The sequence below is a fragment of the Podarcis filfolensis genome (assembly GCF_964270895.1).
Source record: "Podarcis filfolensis genome assembly, chromosome: 15".
In the NCBI taxonomy this organism is placed as follows: Eukaryota; Metazoa; Chordata; class Lepidosauria; order Squamata; family Lacertidae; genus Podarcis; species Podarcis filfolensis.
In genome coordinates, this window is record NC_139618.1 from 4,008,764 (window position 1) to 4,027,843 (window position 19,080).

Below are 19,080 nucleotides of genomic sequence, written 5' to 3' on the forward strand. Positions count from 1 at the left end.
TTACCTGCCCTGAGCCCGGTTTTCTGAACCGGGAAGGGCGGGGTATAAATAAAAAATTATTATTTATTATTGTATTACTCTCCATAACTCCGCCCACTTTTGCCTCTGGCCCCGCCCACCACTGGCACATGGCCCCCAAGAAAGCGCTCATATGGGATTGCTGCCCTCAAGGGGTTAGAAAGTCCTGTCCCCGGCCTCTTCCTCACTTTGCAAAAAACAGGATTTGGACAAGGAGGCGCGAACCCCCCCCCCCCCCCGCGATGTTGGAAATATGTATTTCAAGCAGGATCTGAGCTGTGTCTGAAGCGAGTCATCTCCCTGAGCAAATAATGTATTATTCACAAGAATGCGGTACTCAGCCAATAATTATTTTGTTCACTGATGTATTTTGGCAAATAACAGCCTTACTCACGGCATGCATTATTAAGGGGAGCCGGCTCAGGCAATCTCCGACAGAGACCGAAATCACCAGCGGCACTTCCTTCGCAAGATCTCCTGCAAAGAGGTCAATTGGAGTGTGCTCGGCCCGTGGGGGATGGGCGGGGAATTGGGGGAGGGGCGGAACCTCCAAAAATGAAAGCTTTCCCCCAAAAGGAGCATGGCCGCGGGTGTGCTGATATCGCAAAGGGGTAGCTCAATTGCTCCACAAGCTTCCCAGGGTGAAGATGCGAGGCATAATTGGAGAAGGTCCTTAGGCGAATCTGCTTTGCCTGCATCGGGTCATGCGCTCAACTCCAGGTAGCATAGAGAATATCTGCCTGCCTGGAATCCTGGAGAGCCGTTGGCATTCTGTGCAGACAATGCAGAGCTCCATGGACTGAAGGTCTGATCTGGTACAGTGGTACCTCGGGTTACAGACACTTCAGGTTACAGACTCCGCTAACCCAGAAATAGTGCTTCAGGTTAAGAACTTTGCTTCAGGATGAGAACAAAAATCGTGCTCCAGTGGCACGGCGGCAGCGGGAGGCCCCATTAGCTAAAGTGGTGCTTCAGGTTAAGAACAGTTTCAGCTTAAGTACGGACCTCCAGAACGAATTAAATACTTAACCCGAGGTACCACTGTACAGTCACACCTCATGTTACGTCCACTTCATGTTACGTTCTTTCAGGTTACGTCCCGCGGCGACCCGGAAGTACTGGAAAGGGTTACTTCCGGGTTTTGCCACTCGCGCATGCGCAGAAGCGCAAAATGATGTCACGTGCATGCACAGAAGCGGCGAATCGCAACCCGCGCGTGCACAGATGTGCCACTGTGGGTTGCGCTCTTTTCATGTTGCGAACTGATCCCATTCACAGCCAGAGGTACCACTGTATAAGGCAGCTTCCTGTGTTCCTATTCACTCAGCCTTTGATTCAGATCCATGAGGACTAGAACCTTGATTTATTTCCAGGGAACATGCCGTAGCTCAAAGGTACAGCACCAGCTAAGCGCACAGAAGGTCCCTGATTCAACCCCCAACGGAATGTCAAGGTAGGGCTGGAAACACCCTAGAAAGCTACTGCCAGTCTGTGTTGACAATGCTGGTTGAGCTAGAGAGAGACTCGGTATGGGGCAGTTTCCTAAGTTTGTTTGATACCAAAGCTCTGTGGTGAATGAAAGTACCGGAAACCTGCCGGCGTCCCTGACATGGCGAAAAGGCTAGGGCAGGGCTGCAGACCTAACTCTAAGCAGACCTAAAATCAGAGGTCTCTCTCTCTCTCTCGACAGCCTCCATTAGCTGTTTCCTCTCCCAGAGAGACTCGTTTGCTCATCTTTCTCCCAATGTGGCTGGGGACAAAAGACCAAAGGCAACTCCCTTCAAATGGCGGATTTGCAGCTAAATATCTTACTCACATGATCTAAGGTTAAACACTCACGTGAAAGAGCAGAGAACACTCTCAGTTAATTATCAACCCATTTAGAAGCTCAGAGAGCCCTACTTTGCTTGAGTGTACCCCAATGGAATTTTCCAGTGTTAAACGCTTACCAATACACAGACAGGCATTTTCCATTTCAATGTCAAGTAAATAATTATTACCCTGCCCCCTTGTATCCCTCCTTACTTACATCCAGTCGAGGGAGTGGCCCTGCCTATTGGCTTTCTCCTAAGTGTCATAGAGCTCAACCGGCAGGAGGATGGGAACGAAACCAGAATGATTTGGCTCTGCCTGTGGTTATCTCTGGCGCCACCTACTGTCAGACTCCCTTCCTTCTGCCCCATCACTCCCCATGTCCAGCAGCCACCACTGGTGGCGTCTCTGGGGCCATTTCAGACCAGCCAGGAGGCGTTGCAAGATTTTTCGTAGGCAGAGTGGCAACTGGGCGAACATACAGTTTAACGCAGTCCTTTTCCGTCGTGATTTCAAAGAAAGATCTCAGAGGGAAGGAGGGAGCTCAAATCAAGAAGACGAAGTACAGAGAATCACTCAAAAAGGATGCTGAATGGCTAAGTCTCACTTCTCTCTGTCGTGGACCTGTTTTTAATGTGTGTGTGTGTTTTTAATCATCGGCCTTTTTTAAAAAAAACAACCCTGCACACATCGCGTCACGATGTTGCATCGATTTCCGATAATAAAATCCAGACGCGAACGTAATTGCTTTAACATTCCCTCTCACGGGAGGCAGTGATGTCCACCGATTCGGATGGCTTTACAAAGAGAAACAGGGACACAGGTGGCGCTGTGGGTTAAACCACAGAGCATAGGACTTGCCGATCAGATGGTCGGCGGTTCAAATCCCCGCGACGGGGTGAGCTCCCGTTGCTCAGTCCCAGCTCCTCCACGTCAAAGTGCAAGTAGATAAATAGGTACCACTCCGGCGGGAAGGTAAACAGTGTTTCCGTGTGCTGCTCTGGTTCACCAGAAGCACCTTAGTCATGCTGGCCACATGACCCAGAAGCTATACGCCGGCTCCCTCGGCCAATAAAGCGAGATGAGCGCCGCAACCCCAGAGTCGGCCACGACTGGACCTAATGGTCAGGGGTCCCTTTACCTTTACCTTTACAAAAAGGAACAGACCAGTTCACAGAGGAGGAGGCTATCAGTGACTACTCGCTGTGATGGCAGTGCTCTGCCCCCACGGCGACGCGACAGAAACTCGTACAATTATGCGTGGCATGGAGAAAACGGAAAGAGAAAAGTTTTTCTCCCTCTCCTATAACACTAGACCTCCTGGGCAGCCAATGAAGCCGAAGGTTAGAGGATTTAGGACATGGGGGGGGGGACTTCTGGGAAATGATATATAATGAGATGAAAAAGATATTAAAATATACATTTTTAAAAAAACCAGAAGCATTTTTACTTGGTGTTATAGGCCAAGACATTAATAGGCAAGATGTCAAACTGTTCTTATATGCAACAACAGCAGCAAGAGTATTGTTAGCCCAGAAATGGAAGCAAGAAGAAATTCCGACGAAAGAAGAATGGCAGACAAAATTAATGGACTATGCAGAATTGGACAAAATGACAGGCAGGATTCAAAACCAGCGGGACCAGAGATTTACAGAAGATTGGAAGAAATATACGAACTATTTGAAGAGCAACTGTAATCAACAAATTACGCTAGTAGGACTACAAGAAGTTTTGTAAGGAGAAATATATGAAGTGTTACAAAGTAGAAAAAGATAGAGATATTAGTTATGAGTTTGAAATGTAATAGGGAAAATAAGAAATGCATACTAAGAGATTAGATTGGAAAATTTTCAGACAGGACTGATGGAAGTCAAAAAAATTGAATAAGGTGTAAACGTATGTTTAATTACTGTTGAAAATGATATGTTAAAAAACTAATAAAAATCTCTATATATATTTTTAAAAAGGACGGGGGGGAAAGAAAGTGCAGTGCGTTGTTAGCCTGTGGAACTCACTTCCACAGGACGCAGTGATGGTCGCCAACCTGGATGTATTTGAAAGAGGACTGGACAATTTCATGGAGGAACAGTTGTCAGTGGCTTCTAGCCATGATGGCTATGCACTGCCTCCACGGCCAGAAGCAGTAATGCTTCTGAACAGCAGTTTTTGGAAAAATCAGGAAGGGAGAGTGTTGCTCTTGTGCTCTGATCTTGTGGACACCTGGTCAGCCACTGTGAGAACAGGATGCTGGTCTGGATGGGCCGCTTAGGCATGATCCTGCAGAGTTTGTGTGTGTGTGTGTGTGTGTGTGGTATCTCCAGGCCTTCCAAGTTTTGACTAGACTCAGACCTGCTTCGCTTCTGCACACAAGGAGCCTTCAGGGCACAACCAGGAAATGGTTGCAGAACCCTTGCTGAACTTCTGATAAATAATAATAATAATAATAATAATAATAATAATTTATTATTTATACCCCGCCCATCTGGCTGAGTTTCCCCAGCCACTCTGGGCGGCTCCCAATCAAGTGTTAAAAACAGTACAGCATTAAATATTAAAAACTTCCCTAAACAGGGCTACCTTCAGATGTCCTTTAAAGATAGGATAGCTGCTTATTTCCTCCACATCTGAAGGGAGGGCGTTCCACAGGGTGGGCGCCACTACCGAGAAGGCCCTCTGCCTGGTTCCCTGTAACCTCACTTCTCGCAATGAGGGAACTGCCAGAAGGCCCTCAGCGCTGGATCTCAGTGTCCGGGCTGAACGGTGGGGGTGGAGTCGCTCCTTCAGGTATACAGGACCGAGGCCATTGGGTCATGTATTAGAGACTGAAAAGCAGGACAAATAAAGTCAGCTGCAGTGGGGCCATCAAAATACAATGCCAATCTCCGCAGCAATACCTTTATGAAGCCAGCTAAAATGTGGCTTCTGGTTCTCCAGGAGTTTTCATCAAGTGAAGATGGTTAGAGAAACCATAGCAGGGCAGGGAGGGGCAAAGCATAAGGATTTGCTGATCTCGGAGCCGTGGACGGTGTCTGCTTTGAGTCTAAGAATGGGCTACTCTCAGTGAATTTTGGTTACTCTCAGTGAATCCTTTTTCCAGCCTTACAGTTCTCCTTATTTCCATATCTGTTTGCGATACACAGTTTTGCAGGCGCATCGCTTAATATATGCATCCATGTACACAATTTTGCCTTCACGCACCTTTTGGGAAGCGATTTCCTCCCTACAGTATGCATAATCTCGGGTTACATACGCTTCAGGTTACAGACTCTGCTAACCCGGAAGTAGTACCTCGGGTTAAGAACTTTGCTTCAGGATGAGAACAGAAATCGCGCAGTGGCAGCAGGAGGCCCCATTAGCTAAAGTGGTACCTCAGGTTAAGAACAGTTTCAGGTTAAGAACGGACCTCCAGAACAAATTAAGTTCTTAACCCAAGGTACCACTGTGTGTGCGTGTGTGTGTGCACTCTTCCCCCGATATGCTCAGTCTTTTATGCATTTTTTTAAATGCCGGAATACTGCATCACAAAATTCAGGCAACGCTTCAGGCAACTTAAAGGTAAAGGGACCCCTGACCATTAGGTCCAGTCGTGGCCGACTCTGGGGTTGCGGCGCTCATCTCGCTTTATTGGCCAAGGAAGCCGGCGTACAGCTTCCGGGTCATTTGGCCACAGGACTAAGCCACTTCTGGCGAAACCAGAGCAGCGCACGGAAACACCATTTACCTTCCCGCCGGAGTGGTACCTATTTATCTACTTGCACTTTGACGTGCTTTCGAACTGCTAGGTTGGCAGGAGCAGGGACCGAGCAACAGGAGCTCACCCTGTCGCGGGGATTCGAACCACCGACCTTCTGATTGGCAAGCCTTAGGCTCTGTGGTTTAACCCACAGCGCCACCCGCGTCCCTAGATGGGTCTGTACTAACCTGCAAAATCGACTATTTCCTCCCCACCCCTGCTGTAGTCTGAGGATGGAGTGCTGGAGGAGGTCACACGCATCCTAAGGAGCCTCGATTAGGTGTTTTGCAGGGTTCAGGTTGCCCCATGGCATTCTGGGAAGAAGGCACATACAGCTGTTGACAGCGCAGAAGCAGGAGGCATCTCAGAGCAACCCCATAACCCCTAACACGGATGTTTCCTGAGAAAACACATTGCTGTGTGGATGTTCAAACATTTTCCCTCCAGCACTCACTTCCATGCTCTCCATAACCTACACATGATCCTCCGTCCTTGAGAGCCTCTGGGGGGGGGGGGAATAGAAGGGCTCGGGGGGGGGCATTCTCATTATGCCCTTGCTCTGTCCTACACCACCCGCTGCCCCCTTAGCCCAGTTTCTGTTGATAGCCATCGTTGGTTCCTCTTCAGAGGTAATTGACTTTGCGCCTTTAAGGATTACGAGTTTTAATTTCCCTGGGAAGTTGGAGGGAAATTTGGGGACAGATCTTGGAGGGAGGGGGGAGAGTTGCACTTCTCCGCTGCATCTCCCTGCATCTCAACACAAAGTCGTCACCTCGCTTATCCATCAGGGCTGTTGCCAACCTGCCCCCAGAGGTCGAGGAAGGGGGTGCGGTGTGGACGGTTTGCCCCGGGTGTAATCGCTGAGAGGAGTGACATTCGGTGCACCGCCCGCCTGCGACCCCCAAGCCTACCCCGAGCCATCAGGGGAAGGGGGGGAGCTGCACCACTTTGCCAGCAGCCTTCCCCCCTTCCCCCTTCATTTTGACAGGCTGCTGGAGGCAGGCAGGGTGTGCCGGTCCTGAGGGCTAACCGTACAGCGAGGTCCGAGTCCAGTCCGAGGTCGAGGGTGCGGTATGGAGGCTGTCCGTCAAAGCTGAAGCAGGGTCCAAGGCAGGGAGTCAGGTGAGGTCAGGAACTCTGGCAGAAGAGCAGGACAGGGTGCAGGCAGGAACAGGCTACCAACAATGTTGCTCCCGCAACCTGGGACTGGGCTGGCTGGCTTTTATCTGCCCCGAGGCATATGGCGGCCCCGGTCCACAGGTGACTCGCCTCTCCTGGCCTGGAGGCGAGCACTCCTCCTGCGGGAACTTAGTTCCCTCCACCTCTCTGCCCTCAGCCTCTGCAGCTCAGGAGAGGCTGGAGGGTTACCGGACCCAGAGGCAACCTCAGCTTCCCCTGACGGGGCTGAGAGTGGAGCACCTGCAGGCAATGGGTCCTCCATCACTTCAGGAGCCAGAGCAGACTCAGCTGGTGCCTGCAGCTGAGGATCCAGCACAGGTGAGGACCCTTCAGGCTCAGGCCCCAGCCCCGGCTCAGCTGGTTCTGGAGGGGGGACTCCTGTGCAGGCTGGGATTCCTCAGGTTCAGCTTCTGAGTCCGAATCCCAGGCCATCACACAGGGAGAGGATGGGAAGAAGGCAGGTGAGCAAACAAGTGGACAGTGAGGAGGGAAGGAGAGAAGCAAAAGCTCCCTCAACTCAGGACCCAAACCCTGGAATGCAGAGGAGGAGAGTGTCACGACTTCAGCCTACACTCGAGTAGGACCCTGGCAGAGACACATGCCCGACTGGCATGTTCTCTCCCTCCTGGTCGATCGTTCGGGAGCTTCAAAAGCCTTCTTCAGCCCGAACATCACAGCGACCGATGCCAACTGACAACAGCACACTTAGGGATCCTCAGAGTCTTCGCTGTTGCGTAACAGACCTCAGCAACTCAGCATTTTGGCTAATCTACTTTATTTACATATAAACACACACGGAGCACTGCAACATGGCTCCCTCTTTTTCTAGCATCAGACAGCAAAGAGAAAAAGAACAAAGGACAATAGTCCCGTTTCATGGAACACAGTAATACCAAAACATCCTGTCTCCGTCACTTCCCACTCTGTGGAGTCAAAACATACACCGTCATGTGATAGACAACAATCCCATGACTGCAATCATGGAGCAGGAATTCTAACAGAGAGGTGGGGTGTGAGAACAAAGTTGGGGGGGGTTCAGTGCTTATGCTCACAATGTTAAGTAGATAAACAAGAAAATAACACTTGCAGCTGTAAGTATCTTATTTTTTCCTTCTTTTAATAATTTCAATGTGTGACAAAAAACTTCCACACCAGTTACCACCTGACTTTGCTATGCCTCTGCCTGCCCTACACTTGGAGGGGCTGCTTAGAGGCATCTGACCAGCTGCAGTGGGAAACAGGGTGTTGAACTAGGTGGTCCTTTGGCCTGGGCAAGATGCGCTCCTTTTCAGCTGCTGATGTGACATTCAGTGGTGCAGCAGATAGTCTGGACTTCATGGTCTCACAAGCTTTTGGGGATTGGACAAGCAAACTGGCACTCTTGTGAGTGGGTTGCACCTGCAAGGTTTGTTTGTGTAGTGTCTCTGTGTCCTTGGAGATGGAGTTGCTGCTAGCTCATTGTCCATCCAGCGTACTCTCAGGTGCCTCCCCAGGAAGTGGCCCCTTTCTGACAGGAAGTGATGCTGCTGGCTGTACTTCAGGAGGTCCCTGACTGACTGAGGCCCAGGGACACAAGACCTCTCTGTCCATTTGCCTGGGCATCCCAGGATACTGCACCTGACTCCCTTGATCACTGGCCCCCTCCTCCTCCAGCTCAGACATTTATTTGGCCCCTGGTCTCACCTCCCCCTTGGCACTCGGAGTCATCAAGCTCCAACTCCTTGATTTTCTCTCCATCTTTATGAGGAACGGTTGAGGGAGTTGGGTGTGTTCAGCCTAGAGAAGAGAAGACATGGTAGCCACCTTTGGCTATCTGAAGGGCAGTCAGTGGAAGATGGAGCAAGCTTGCTTTCTGCTGCTCTGGAGGGGAGGGCCCAAACCAATGGATCCGAAAGGAGACCCAACAAGAAGAAGCCTCCATCACCTTCCAAGAATCTTTGATTCTCTTGTTCCTCCTCAGGATCTGACCGTCCCCTCCACTGCATCTCCACAGGGCTCATGCCAACGTTACGCATAGAGCCTTAATGGTCAAGCAAGCATGTTTCCTGTGGGCTGCGGGGTAGTGTGTGTCCCCCACTACACAAACACACATGTGCACGCCAGAGTCACCAACATGCTGCAGATGGGTTCTGAAGCTAAAAACCCAATTTTAAGTCCTAGAGATAAAGGAGGACTTGGGGACGGGGAAGGTTCACACCGCCAGCCTTGATTTTGATGGCGAGGGGAGAACCCCACTTGAAACTGTCTCCAGTTCTAGAGATTTAGACTGCCCTTTTTTATTATTATCTTGCTTTCCGCCCCACTGCAGAAGCTAGCACCCTCCTCCCCTCATTGGCGATAAACATTATAGAAAGCCAGGGCAGATGAGAACACTCAAAGAGATAAAGAAAAATCCATTTCCCGCTCCTTTTGTTCAAGTTACTGCTGTTTTTTTATCATCCCATGTCTTCACTTCCTTTTATATTAGCCTCCTACCGCCGCCCTCTCTCCTGTTTTAAAAAGGTCTTGCGGGTGTTTCTTCCATCCTGCTCTCATCCCCCCATCTCCAGGTACGTCCCACCTGGAAGTAAGTGGGAGTCCTTCTCTCTCAAGGGGTGGGCATTGGGAGGTCAGAGAACTCTGGCGAAAAATGCTAACAGGTCCAGAAATAAAAAAACCCTCTGTAAAAGAGAATTAAAAGCACACAAGCACCCCTTCGTTGTCTTCAGAGAATGGGCCCAGGCAATGGAGGTGGATGGGAGGGAGGTGGAGTACTCAAACTGCACATAAAATAAAATGAAATCTGTTAGCTTCCTGCAGAAGACACAGGGCAATCCATGCACCCCTGTGCACACAGGTTAGCGGGAGTCTAGGAGCATGCCTTAGGGAGGGAATGATCCTTTGGGGGACGAGTCTCCATCTCGGAAGTGATAAGTGTCTTCCCTTTGGGAAAATAGGTAAAGGTAAAGGTAAAGGGACCCCTGACCATTAGGTCCAGTCGTGGCCGACTCTGGGGTTGTGGCGCTCATCTCGCTTTATTGGCCGAGGGAGCCGGCATACAGCTTCCGGGTCATGTGGCCAGCATGACGAAGCCGCTTCTGGCGAACCAGAGCAGCGCACGGAAATGCCGTTTACCTTCCCGCCAGAGCGGTACCTATTTATCTACTTGCACTTTGACGTGCTTTCAAACTGCTAGGTTGGCAGGAGCTGGGACCGAGCAACGGGAGCTCACCCCGTTGTGGGGATTCGAACCGCCGACCTTCTGATCGGCAAGCCCTAGGCTCTGTGGTTTAGGCCACAGCGCCATAGCCGGCAACAATTTCAGAGTTGGGAGCCCATGCCACAATCTGTCATGGTAAGAGGGAGGCCTGTGGATGAAGCGAGCCGGAGCATATCCACAGGGTAGAGAGGACTTACTTACCAAGAGCATCGCGCAGTTCCACTGACCCATTTTGGAGACGTACGTTGGGATCTCAGATTTGTCAAAGGGTCTGGATCTGAATGAGCAGAAGAGGCAGGTGACCCCAGTCGGGAGTGGGGGAACTCATACCACGGGGACTCTCCCTATGGCCACCTATATAAGTTGCGTGTCTTTGTTTCCTAAATTGATCCTTTTACGGGGTTTGTATATATTTTATGCATTGGGAGTTGCTGCTATTTTTATCGATTATACTTTAGTAATTATCTATTGCAATTGTTAAGAGCGAATTTCTGTTTAATTGTCGTTTGCTGCTAATTAATTTCACTGTGCCGCTATTATATTCTAGCGGCTGATTGGATGTTACTTTATTATTTGATATAAGTTGTTTGTTGCAAAGTTATGTTTTTATGGTGACTTTTTGTGTTGGGTCAGATTGTTATATAAAGTGCGTGATCTTTGTTGTTTCTTCAGCTTGTAAGCCGCCTTGCGTGTAGTAATATAGAAAGGCGATATACAAATTGAAAGGGAAAGGAAAGGAGAAAGATGGAGGAGGAAGAAGCTGTCAGGCAGAGCCGCCCCTGGGCTGGGTGTAAGTGAGAAGGGCAGGCAGGTAGAGGCTGGCTGAGGGCAGACAGAGGTCTATGGGGCAGCACCCAGTTTGCCCTAGAGGACTAGCCGCTATTGACATGAGTACACAGGCTGGGCCATGAAGCACACACAGTTCAGGCCTCCCACAGCCCTCCATTGCTGCCTGGCCCTCCGCACCTGCCACCTGAGGCAGCAGGCGGTTCGTTCTGCCCAACGACAGAGCCGGGCCCCGTGCAAGGGAGAACCTCTCCATCTCCATCTCCTGGTCCAAACTAAATAAAAAGTCAATTACGCAGCGAGTGCCTCACCTCCTGATTTAATAAATGCTTTCCCAGGCAAGGTACAATGCCGCTCCGATATCCAGAGTGGTTTTTTCCCCTCTGCAAATGGCTTCTCTCTCACATACACGGCTTCAAACTTTTTTGTAATTTTTATAAGAGGTCTCCCTACGTTCGTATCGAGTCATTCAGGTTCTCCAATAAGCCCCATTTTGGCAGGGCTTATGTCTGTGTCCCCTTGTGAGATTCAAATTGGCCCTGGTGGCTGGCTACTATCTTTGTTGTTGTTGTTGAGTTGTTTAGTCGTGACTGACTCTTCGTGACCCCATGGACCAGAGCACGCCAGGCATTCCTGTCTTCCACTGCCTCACGCAGTTTGGTCAAACTCATGCTGGTAGCTTTGAGAACACTGTCCCGCCATCTCGTCCTCTGTCGTCCCCTTCTCCTTGTGCCCTCCATCTTTCCCAACATCAGGGTCTTTTCCAGGGAGTCTTCTCTACTCATAAGGTGGCCAAAGTCTTGGAGCCTCAGCTTCAGGATCTGTCCTTCCAGTGAGCACTCAGGGCTGATTTCCTTCAGAATGGAGAGGTTTGATCTTCTTGCAGTCCATGGGACTCTCAAGAGTCTCCTCCAGCACCAGAATTCAAAAGCATCCATTCTTCGGCGATCAGCTTTCTTTATGGTCCAGCTCTCACTTCCATACATCACTACTGGGAAAACCATAGCTTTAACTATACGGACCTTTGTTGGCAAGGTGATGTCTCTGCTGGCTACTATCTTAGTCCTTTTCAATTGCTTCTCCTTTCTGTCTGTCTGTCTTTTTCCCCTGGCTCCTTAGCACCAGCTAATAACGAGAGCTTTTGTGAATCTGCTTTGGCTTTGTGGGAGAGGATGATAAAGAGCTTTGCTGAGAAATCCTTGCCAAAGACAGAGGGCCAAGTGGTCTTTAAGAGGTGCCTGCAGAATTAGCCAGGCTCAGTTTGTTTGACTTACGCATTGACTTATGCCTGCCCACTTACGACCCACGTGAAAAGCTTTGTCTCCAGGTGGTAAATTTGGAAAGGTAGAGAATGTTCTCACAGTTACGGCAGGGTGTCGGGCCTTTGGTCTGACCCAGCAGGAATCGTTTGTTCCCATGTTTATTTCTAGTGGGGTTCTCCCCACAAGTACCCTGTGAGGCTGGCAGGTTCCACAGCTATGTGGCCATTTGCCCAACTCCCTGTTACTTTGCGCTCCTTCTCACAAGGTCTTTCGTCTTCCCAGACTTCCCTGGGAAACAAGGCCAGTCACTGTCCAACTTCCAGGAAAATAAACCCGCCGTTCACCACAGGGCTTGGTGTAACACTGAATCATCTCTCATTAGTGCTGAGCTTTGTGGCCCAAGACTCGGCGCATTGAGTTGGTGAGGGGGGGCAGGCCGGGAAATAACATTATGCCACGGTGATTAAAATAAATTCTGACAGCCTCCCTCATCCAAACGATCCCCCCAGCTCGGAGATCAGCCCTTTCATCTCAGTCTGCAAAAGGGACTCAATGGGCGACGCTCTCCCTCTTTTCTCACCACCCACACGGCTGTCGCCAATTTGAGACAACCAAGAGAAAGGGGCAGCTGGACCCAAAGGTTGCCAGCTGCCCGAGAGACATTCTTGGTCCTGGTTTGACAATTGCAAAGGCTCCCCTCCCCTTTCTGCTGCTAAGAGCTTTCCAATGTGTTGGAAATTTCTAGAAGTTGTTCGATGCACTTAGATATTATTATTTTTAAGGAAAAAATAGTTTCAGCAACTGCTTGTGATTTATTTGGTGTGGGGAACCTCAAGCTCTGGGGCTAAATCCAGGCCTTTTTATCTAACCTGTGGGGCTCTCCCCAGGCCACACCCCCTCTCCTAGGCCACACCCCTCTCCACAGGCCACACCCCTCACTGGCCATGCTTCGCACCTTCCTGGGGTGTTTTTGCCTGGCTAGAAATACCGTATGTCCTAGAACTCTAGTAATGCCTCTTACCTGCCTGGATGGTTGGTACAATAGTGTGTGTGTGTGTGTGTAGAAAGGTAAAATGGACATTCATTGCTTTACTCACTTTGCTCTTGGCCCCTCCCACCACTGGCATGCGACCCTCGGAAAGTCACTGGGAAGGAAACACGGCTCTCGGGGTGCAAAAGGGTCCCTACCTCTGCCATAGCTTCTTCTTGTGAGCATTTATTTATTTATTATTACCTTTCCCCCATTCCAACAGGCCATAGCAGGTCCTGCAGTCAAGAAGGCTGTTTCTGCACATGCCGTAGAGGGAAGTGAGGAACAGATAATTAATAATAATAATAATAATAATAATAATAATAATAATAATAATAATTTACTTGTACCCCGCCCATCTGGCTGGGTTTCCCCAGCCACTCTGGGCGGCTTCCAACAAAGATTAAAAATACATTAAAATGTCACACATTAAAAACTTCCCTATACTTCGCTGAGCCTTCAGATGGGCCTCATCCACCTGGGAAGGGAGCCTATCTAGGGGAAGGAAAACTCTGACCCTAAACCAGGGGTCAGCAAACTTTTTCAGCAGGGGGCCAGTCCACTGTCCCTCAGACCTTGTGGGGGGGGCGGACTATATTTTGAAAGGGAAAAAAATTATCGAATTCCTATGCCCCATAAATAACCCAGAGATGCATTTTAAATAAAAGCACACATTCTACTTATGTAAAAACACGCTGATTCCTGGACCTTCCATGGGCCGTATTTAGAAGGCGACTGGGCCAGATCCGACCCCTGGGCCTTAGTTTGCCTACCCATGCCCTAAACCTTGTGGGATCTCTTTGGGAGAAGATAAGGCTAAAGAATAAACCCTACACAAATCCGGAGTGGAGTCCCGAAGGCAGTTGAATGGCGCCTGTCAGGGACTCAGGAGCAGGAGCACTGGGGAGAGAGGAAATGGAGAGCGAAGGGGAAGAATCCGAGGGCAGCGTAGGGGAGTATGACAGTGGCCCGAGAGATTCCATGAGCTTCTCCAGCGAATCAGAAGATTCCCAGAAGGGGGCGCCGATGGTCAGGGCAAGGGGGGTCCCAGGGGGGACGCACCAGAAACAAGGAGACAGAGGGGAACCCCAAAGCAGCAGCGGGGGATTGGGACCAGTTTCCCCACCAGAGCGTAGTGGGGGGGAAGAGTCACATGTGTCAGGGCCAGCGTCTCCTCCAGCGGGGAGAGAGAGTGAGTCAGGGCTGACCACGCCTCCCCCCCCCAGAGGGGGAAGCAGTGACAGCAGCAGCAGTGAAACAGTCAGGAGGAAAGTTACCGGCTGGGCGCGCGTGCCAAGTTCAAATGTACAGGCGCGGGGAACAGCAGGAGACCCGGATGGCGAACCAGCTCCTAAAGCCCGCCGGAGGGAGGGGGAAGGCTCAGGGGACTCAGCGTAAGAAGAGGCTAGAAAGGGCGAGACCCCAACGGCCAGGCGGAACCAGAGACGGAAGGAACTAAGGAAGAGGTGGAGTAAGGCTAGAATCTTAAATTGGTGTCTGGGGGGAGGAGACTCAGACGGAGCATCAGCGGTCTAACAGTTGAGACGTAGAGCTGCGCGCTGCGGCTCTGGAAGTGAAACTGAACTTCAATAAAGACTTTTGTACTTAACAAAGAAGCAGCGTTGGTCCTTTGTGAGCTGGGACCTTGGGCAGCCCTGACAGCGCCATATATGCCTCCTTCCAGCAACTCCTGCAGCCAGACATCTTGCTCTGCTTTCCTTTGAACTCCATCAGTGAGGCCGAGACGAGGGTCTTGTATTCTGGGTGTGTGCTGCAATGGCCCCCTCTGCCTCAGGGGAGGACCAGCCCCACTGCAACACTTCCCTGGCTGGCTAATCCATTCCACCTGCCCATTCACCTTTCTGCTCTTTCCCTGTTGTCTCTTTCAGAATTTCTGTTTGCGACGAGGACAAATTCCGCCACAACGAGTTCATCGGAGAAACGAGGATCCCTTTGAAGAAACTAAAGCCCAACCAGACCAAGAAGTTCTACATCTGCCTGGAGAAGCAACTGCCGGTGAGTGAGTTTAGGAAAGCACGTCGCTAGTAGCTGGTGGTAACGCGACATAGGCTATCTGCAGCCGGGTAAAGCTATCTACCGTATTTTTCACCCTATAAGACGCACCAGACCACAAGACGCACCTAGTTTTGGGAGGAGGAAAACAAGAAAAAAAATATTCTGAATCTCAGAAGCCAGAACAGCAAGAGGGATCGCTGCGCAGTGAAAGCAGCAATCCCTCTTGCTGTTCTGGCTTCTGGGATAGCTGCGCAGCCTGCATTCGCTCCATAACACACACACTCATTTCCCCTTACTTTTTAGGAGGGAAAAAGTGAGTCTTATAGAGCAAAAAAATACGGTATATTGTAAATCGGGCATTAGAAAAGCACAGCACTGTTAGCAACATAGCTGTCAACTTTTCCCTTTTCTTGCGAGGAATCCTATTCGGAATAAGGGAATTTCCCTTTAAAAAAGGGAAACGTTGACAGCTATGGTTAGCAAGACGGTAAATCATTGGGTTTATACGCTGTAAATAGCTCAGGCTGTAGCGCTGATAACAAATCCCCATGAACACAGTGAGGCTTACTTAAGAGTAAACATGCATATGGTTCAGCGGCACAGGATTTTGTGATGGGGCATCCAGCACTGACAGGCTGAAGACCTACAAACCTAGATCAAACTATTACAGAATCTTAGTTCATCTGAAACTCTGAAGAGCCACCACAAGTCCATGTAGACCATAGTAAGCTGGACGGACCAATGGTCAGTGAAAGACAACTTCTTATCAGCCCTTAATTCAGAACCACGGGGGCTAGAATCTTGCTCTGTGTTTAGAGGGGAAGAGCCAGATGTTCCAGATGTTCTGCACACAGCCCAAGCAATTCATAGCTTTGCCTTCCCCCACACCCTACCCCTTTCTTTCTGCAAAAAAAAATTACCCATTGCCAAGTTAGGCCCTGTCAACTCGAATTCCGATGGAAGCCTCTCTCTGAGAGGAAAGAAAATCCTACTGAGAAAGGAAAGAGAGAGACGAGGTTTGCAAGCTGCTCATCAACCGCTGATGAGCAATTCCGGGAAAGAGGAACATGTGGGAGGAAAAAGTGTTCTCCTCCCCTGGGAATAGCAGGCGGGCAGCCTGGCTTGATCTAAGGAGTAACAAGATTGTCGTTTGCTTGAAACCAGGCTGACAGCCAGCAGGTTGCTGTGGGCAGGAGGAAATGTATATGTGCCCTGCGAACCAAGGGAGCAAGCATGTCTATGCACAAATTGAAGATTTTCTTTCCCAACCATCCTGGCGGAGGCCCCGTGTTTTCCAAAGGAGGTTTGAAACAGGCAGAAATCCAACAGGTGCTGCTTTCTGCTCCCTCCCTCGCGACCCACGGCGACTGCTGTGCTGCGGTGAGAGCTGGACTGGTTGAATTTCCTGCTGCTCATCCAGGAGTCAAATGCACAATGTTTTCAATATGTTGTGAGCTCTCTTTGGAGAGGTGAAACTCTGAAATGTTCCTTGTAAACATCAAAAAAATTACAGAGAGGAAGGTCTCTCCTGACATCTTCTGTAATTCCAAGATGTCCCAGGGAAATCGGGACTCTTGAAGGACATGAAAACACTCAAAGAGGATGTTGAGCAGGGCCAGGGAAGGGAATAGCCAAGGGAGAGTTTGGAGAGCCAGGCAGAAAGGGCCAGAGGGCCACATTTGGCTCTTAGACCAGCAGTTCCCCAGCCCTCATAAAGTCCCAGCTGGATCCCAGATGTGCTGCTGTGTCAAGGGCTTTAGGCTCACTGATAGTCCAGGATGAAGCTCCCTGATTGGCCAGCACGGGCAAGATGCTGAAGTTCCCTGATTGGCCAGCTGCTGTGGTTTCCTTCTCCCTTCCATTTTCCTATATATTTGCAATGAGATCTTTTATAATTGGAGGCCTGAAAGGTTGTTTTCTCAGCAGCAGCATTGAACCCTGTCCAAAAGAGGTGAAAAAATTGAAGGGGCGGTGCAAAGAGGGTACAAATTTCACCAGGCTGTCAAGGAAGGCCTGGCCTCAGCCGATCCCGTGCGGTTCGCCTCTTCCAGTTCAGCGGCGGGCAGGCGAGGGATCCTGATTGGATCTGACACTCCCTTAAACATTCAATTGGCTGCTTTTAATCCTGACTCTGCATTGACAGTAATGAGTGCATCGTAATCCCGGCGAACAAATGAATGGTGTCAGGCTGGCTGCTCAGCAATTTATTGTCCTAAGAGTTGGAGAGACAGGATGAGGGGGGGGGGGCGGAATTAAGATTTTCCAATGACTGCATGGGTGACCAGGAAGTGTGTGGCCAGGAACTTTGAACCTCTTCCAAAAGAATAAGGGGGTGCCTTAGTAGGGTACGAATATTCCTGTGGTTAAATTGGTTTTAAAAAAGATCAGGCCTCCTGATGGTTTGATTTGTACTTCTTTATTAAATAGATCCTTGCCAACTGACCTCTTGATGGAACTGTAGTACCCATAGCAAATAGGGAGGAGGCTCAAAAAAATGCTGTGCTGCACACCAGCCACTAGAGGGAGACACAGCACAGAAAGTCACATGAGGAGATCCCCCAGACCCCATCTGCACTAGAGATTTAAAGCAGTATCATACCACTTTAAACAATCATAGCTTCTCCCCAAGTGCTCCCCAAGCAGTTTACTCAGGGCGCTGAAAGCAGGGCCTCTGAAACAGATCTCAAGGCCCTGAAGGACGTTTGTATAGAGGGACGGTCCTTCAAGTAACCTGGTCCCAATCCACTCATTTTTAAGGCTATATAAAGGTCACTAGCAGCACTTCAAACTGGGCCCATAACCTATTGCAACTGGTGCAAAGTTTGTAATGTCAACTGCTGGGCACCAGCCATTAACTGGGTGGTGTTGTTTTGTACCGGTGTCCAAACCCTCTTTAGAGAGCTTATTTACTGAAAGGGTTTTTATCCTGTTCTTCACCCAAAAAAGACTCCCAGAGCAACTTACAGAGGGAGAAGTCCATCTCCTCAATTTACAATCTACAAAAGGCACAGCACAAAAGGAAAACGTATCGGGAGGGAGGAGGAAATAAGTGTGTTTGGGTAAGAGGAAATTAGGAACTGAGTGGAATTGGCTTTATTCTCGTCGCAGATAGACAAAACAGAAGACAAGTCCTTGGAGGAGCGTGGCCGGATCCTTATTTCCCTCAAATACAGCTCCCAAAAGCAAGGCCTGCTGGTGGGCATCATCCGCTGCGCCCATTTGGCTGCCATGGATGCCAACGGATACTCAGACCCCTACGTGAAAACGTGAGTAGCTTGTGTGCGAGTTTGGAGTGGTCAAGTGATGTTTCACCTGGTGATGTCCAGAATACTGGCTTTCAAAGACCTCTGGGGGGGTGGAGTAGATGACCCTTTGGGTCCCTTACAGCTCTACGAACCTTCAACCTGTGGGCATCATTAGGCGTTCCAGGCCTCCCCACATTAACATGAATGGTATTTTGTTCCGGGGCAATGGTGCCATCCAGGCAAGACTTTAGGGGAGACACACACCCCATGTGCTGGTCCTGGGGGCTGCCGAGAGGCGAAGTCCGAGTCCAGTCCGAGGTCGATGGTGTGGTATGGAGGCTGTCTGTCAAAGCTGTAGCTGGGTCCAAGGCAGGGAGTCGGGTGAGGTCAGGAACTCTGGCAGAAGAGCAGGACAGGGTTCAGGCAGGAACAGGCTAGCAACTCCTGCAACCTGGGACTGGGGCTGACTGGCTTTTTATCTGCCCCAAGGCATAGGGCGGCCCCGGTCCACAGGTGACTTGCCTCTCCTGGCCTGGAGGCAGGCACTCCTCCTGCAGGAACTTAGTTCCCTCCGCCTCTCTGCCCTCAGCCTCTGCAGCTCAGGAGAGGCTGGAGGGTTACCGGACCCAGAGGCAACCTCAGCTTCCCCTGACGGGGCTGAGAGTGGAGCACCTGCAGGCAATGGGTTCTCCATCACCTCAGGAGCCAGAGCAGACTCAGCTGGTGCCTGCACCTGAGGATCCAGCACAGGTGAGGACCCTTCAGGCTCAGGCCCCAGCCCCGGCTCAGCTGGTTCTGGA

General features: G+C 50.2%; 1 protein-coding gene across 1 annotated transcript in view; it reads left to right on the forward strand.

Annotated features, from left to right (window-relative positions):
* Positions 1-19,080, forward strand: part of DOC2B (double C2 domain beta) — a 139,844-nt gene that overhangs the window by 94,551 nt on the left and 26,213 nt on the right. Inside the window, exons 5-6 of the mRNA XM_083587876.1 lie at positions 14,909-15,035; positions 18,144-18,301. Of these exons, the coding sequence (XP_083444002.1) occupies positions 14,909-15,035; positions 18,144-18,301 (285 nt within the window). The remainder of the gene's footprint in view (positions 1-14,908; positions 15,036-18,143; positions 18,302-19,080) is intronic.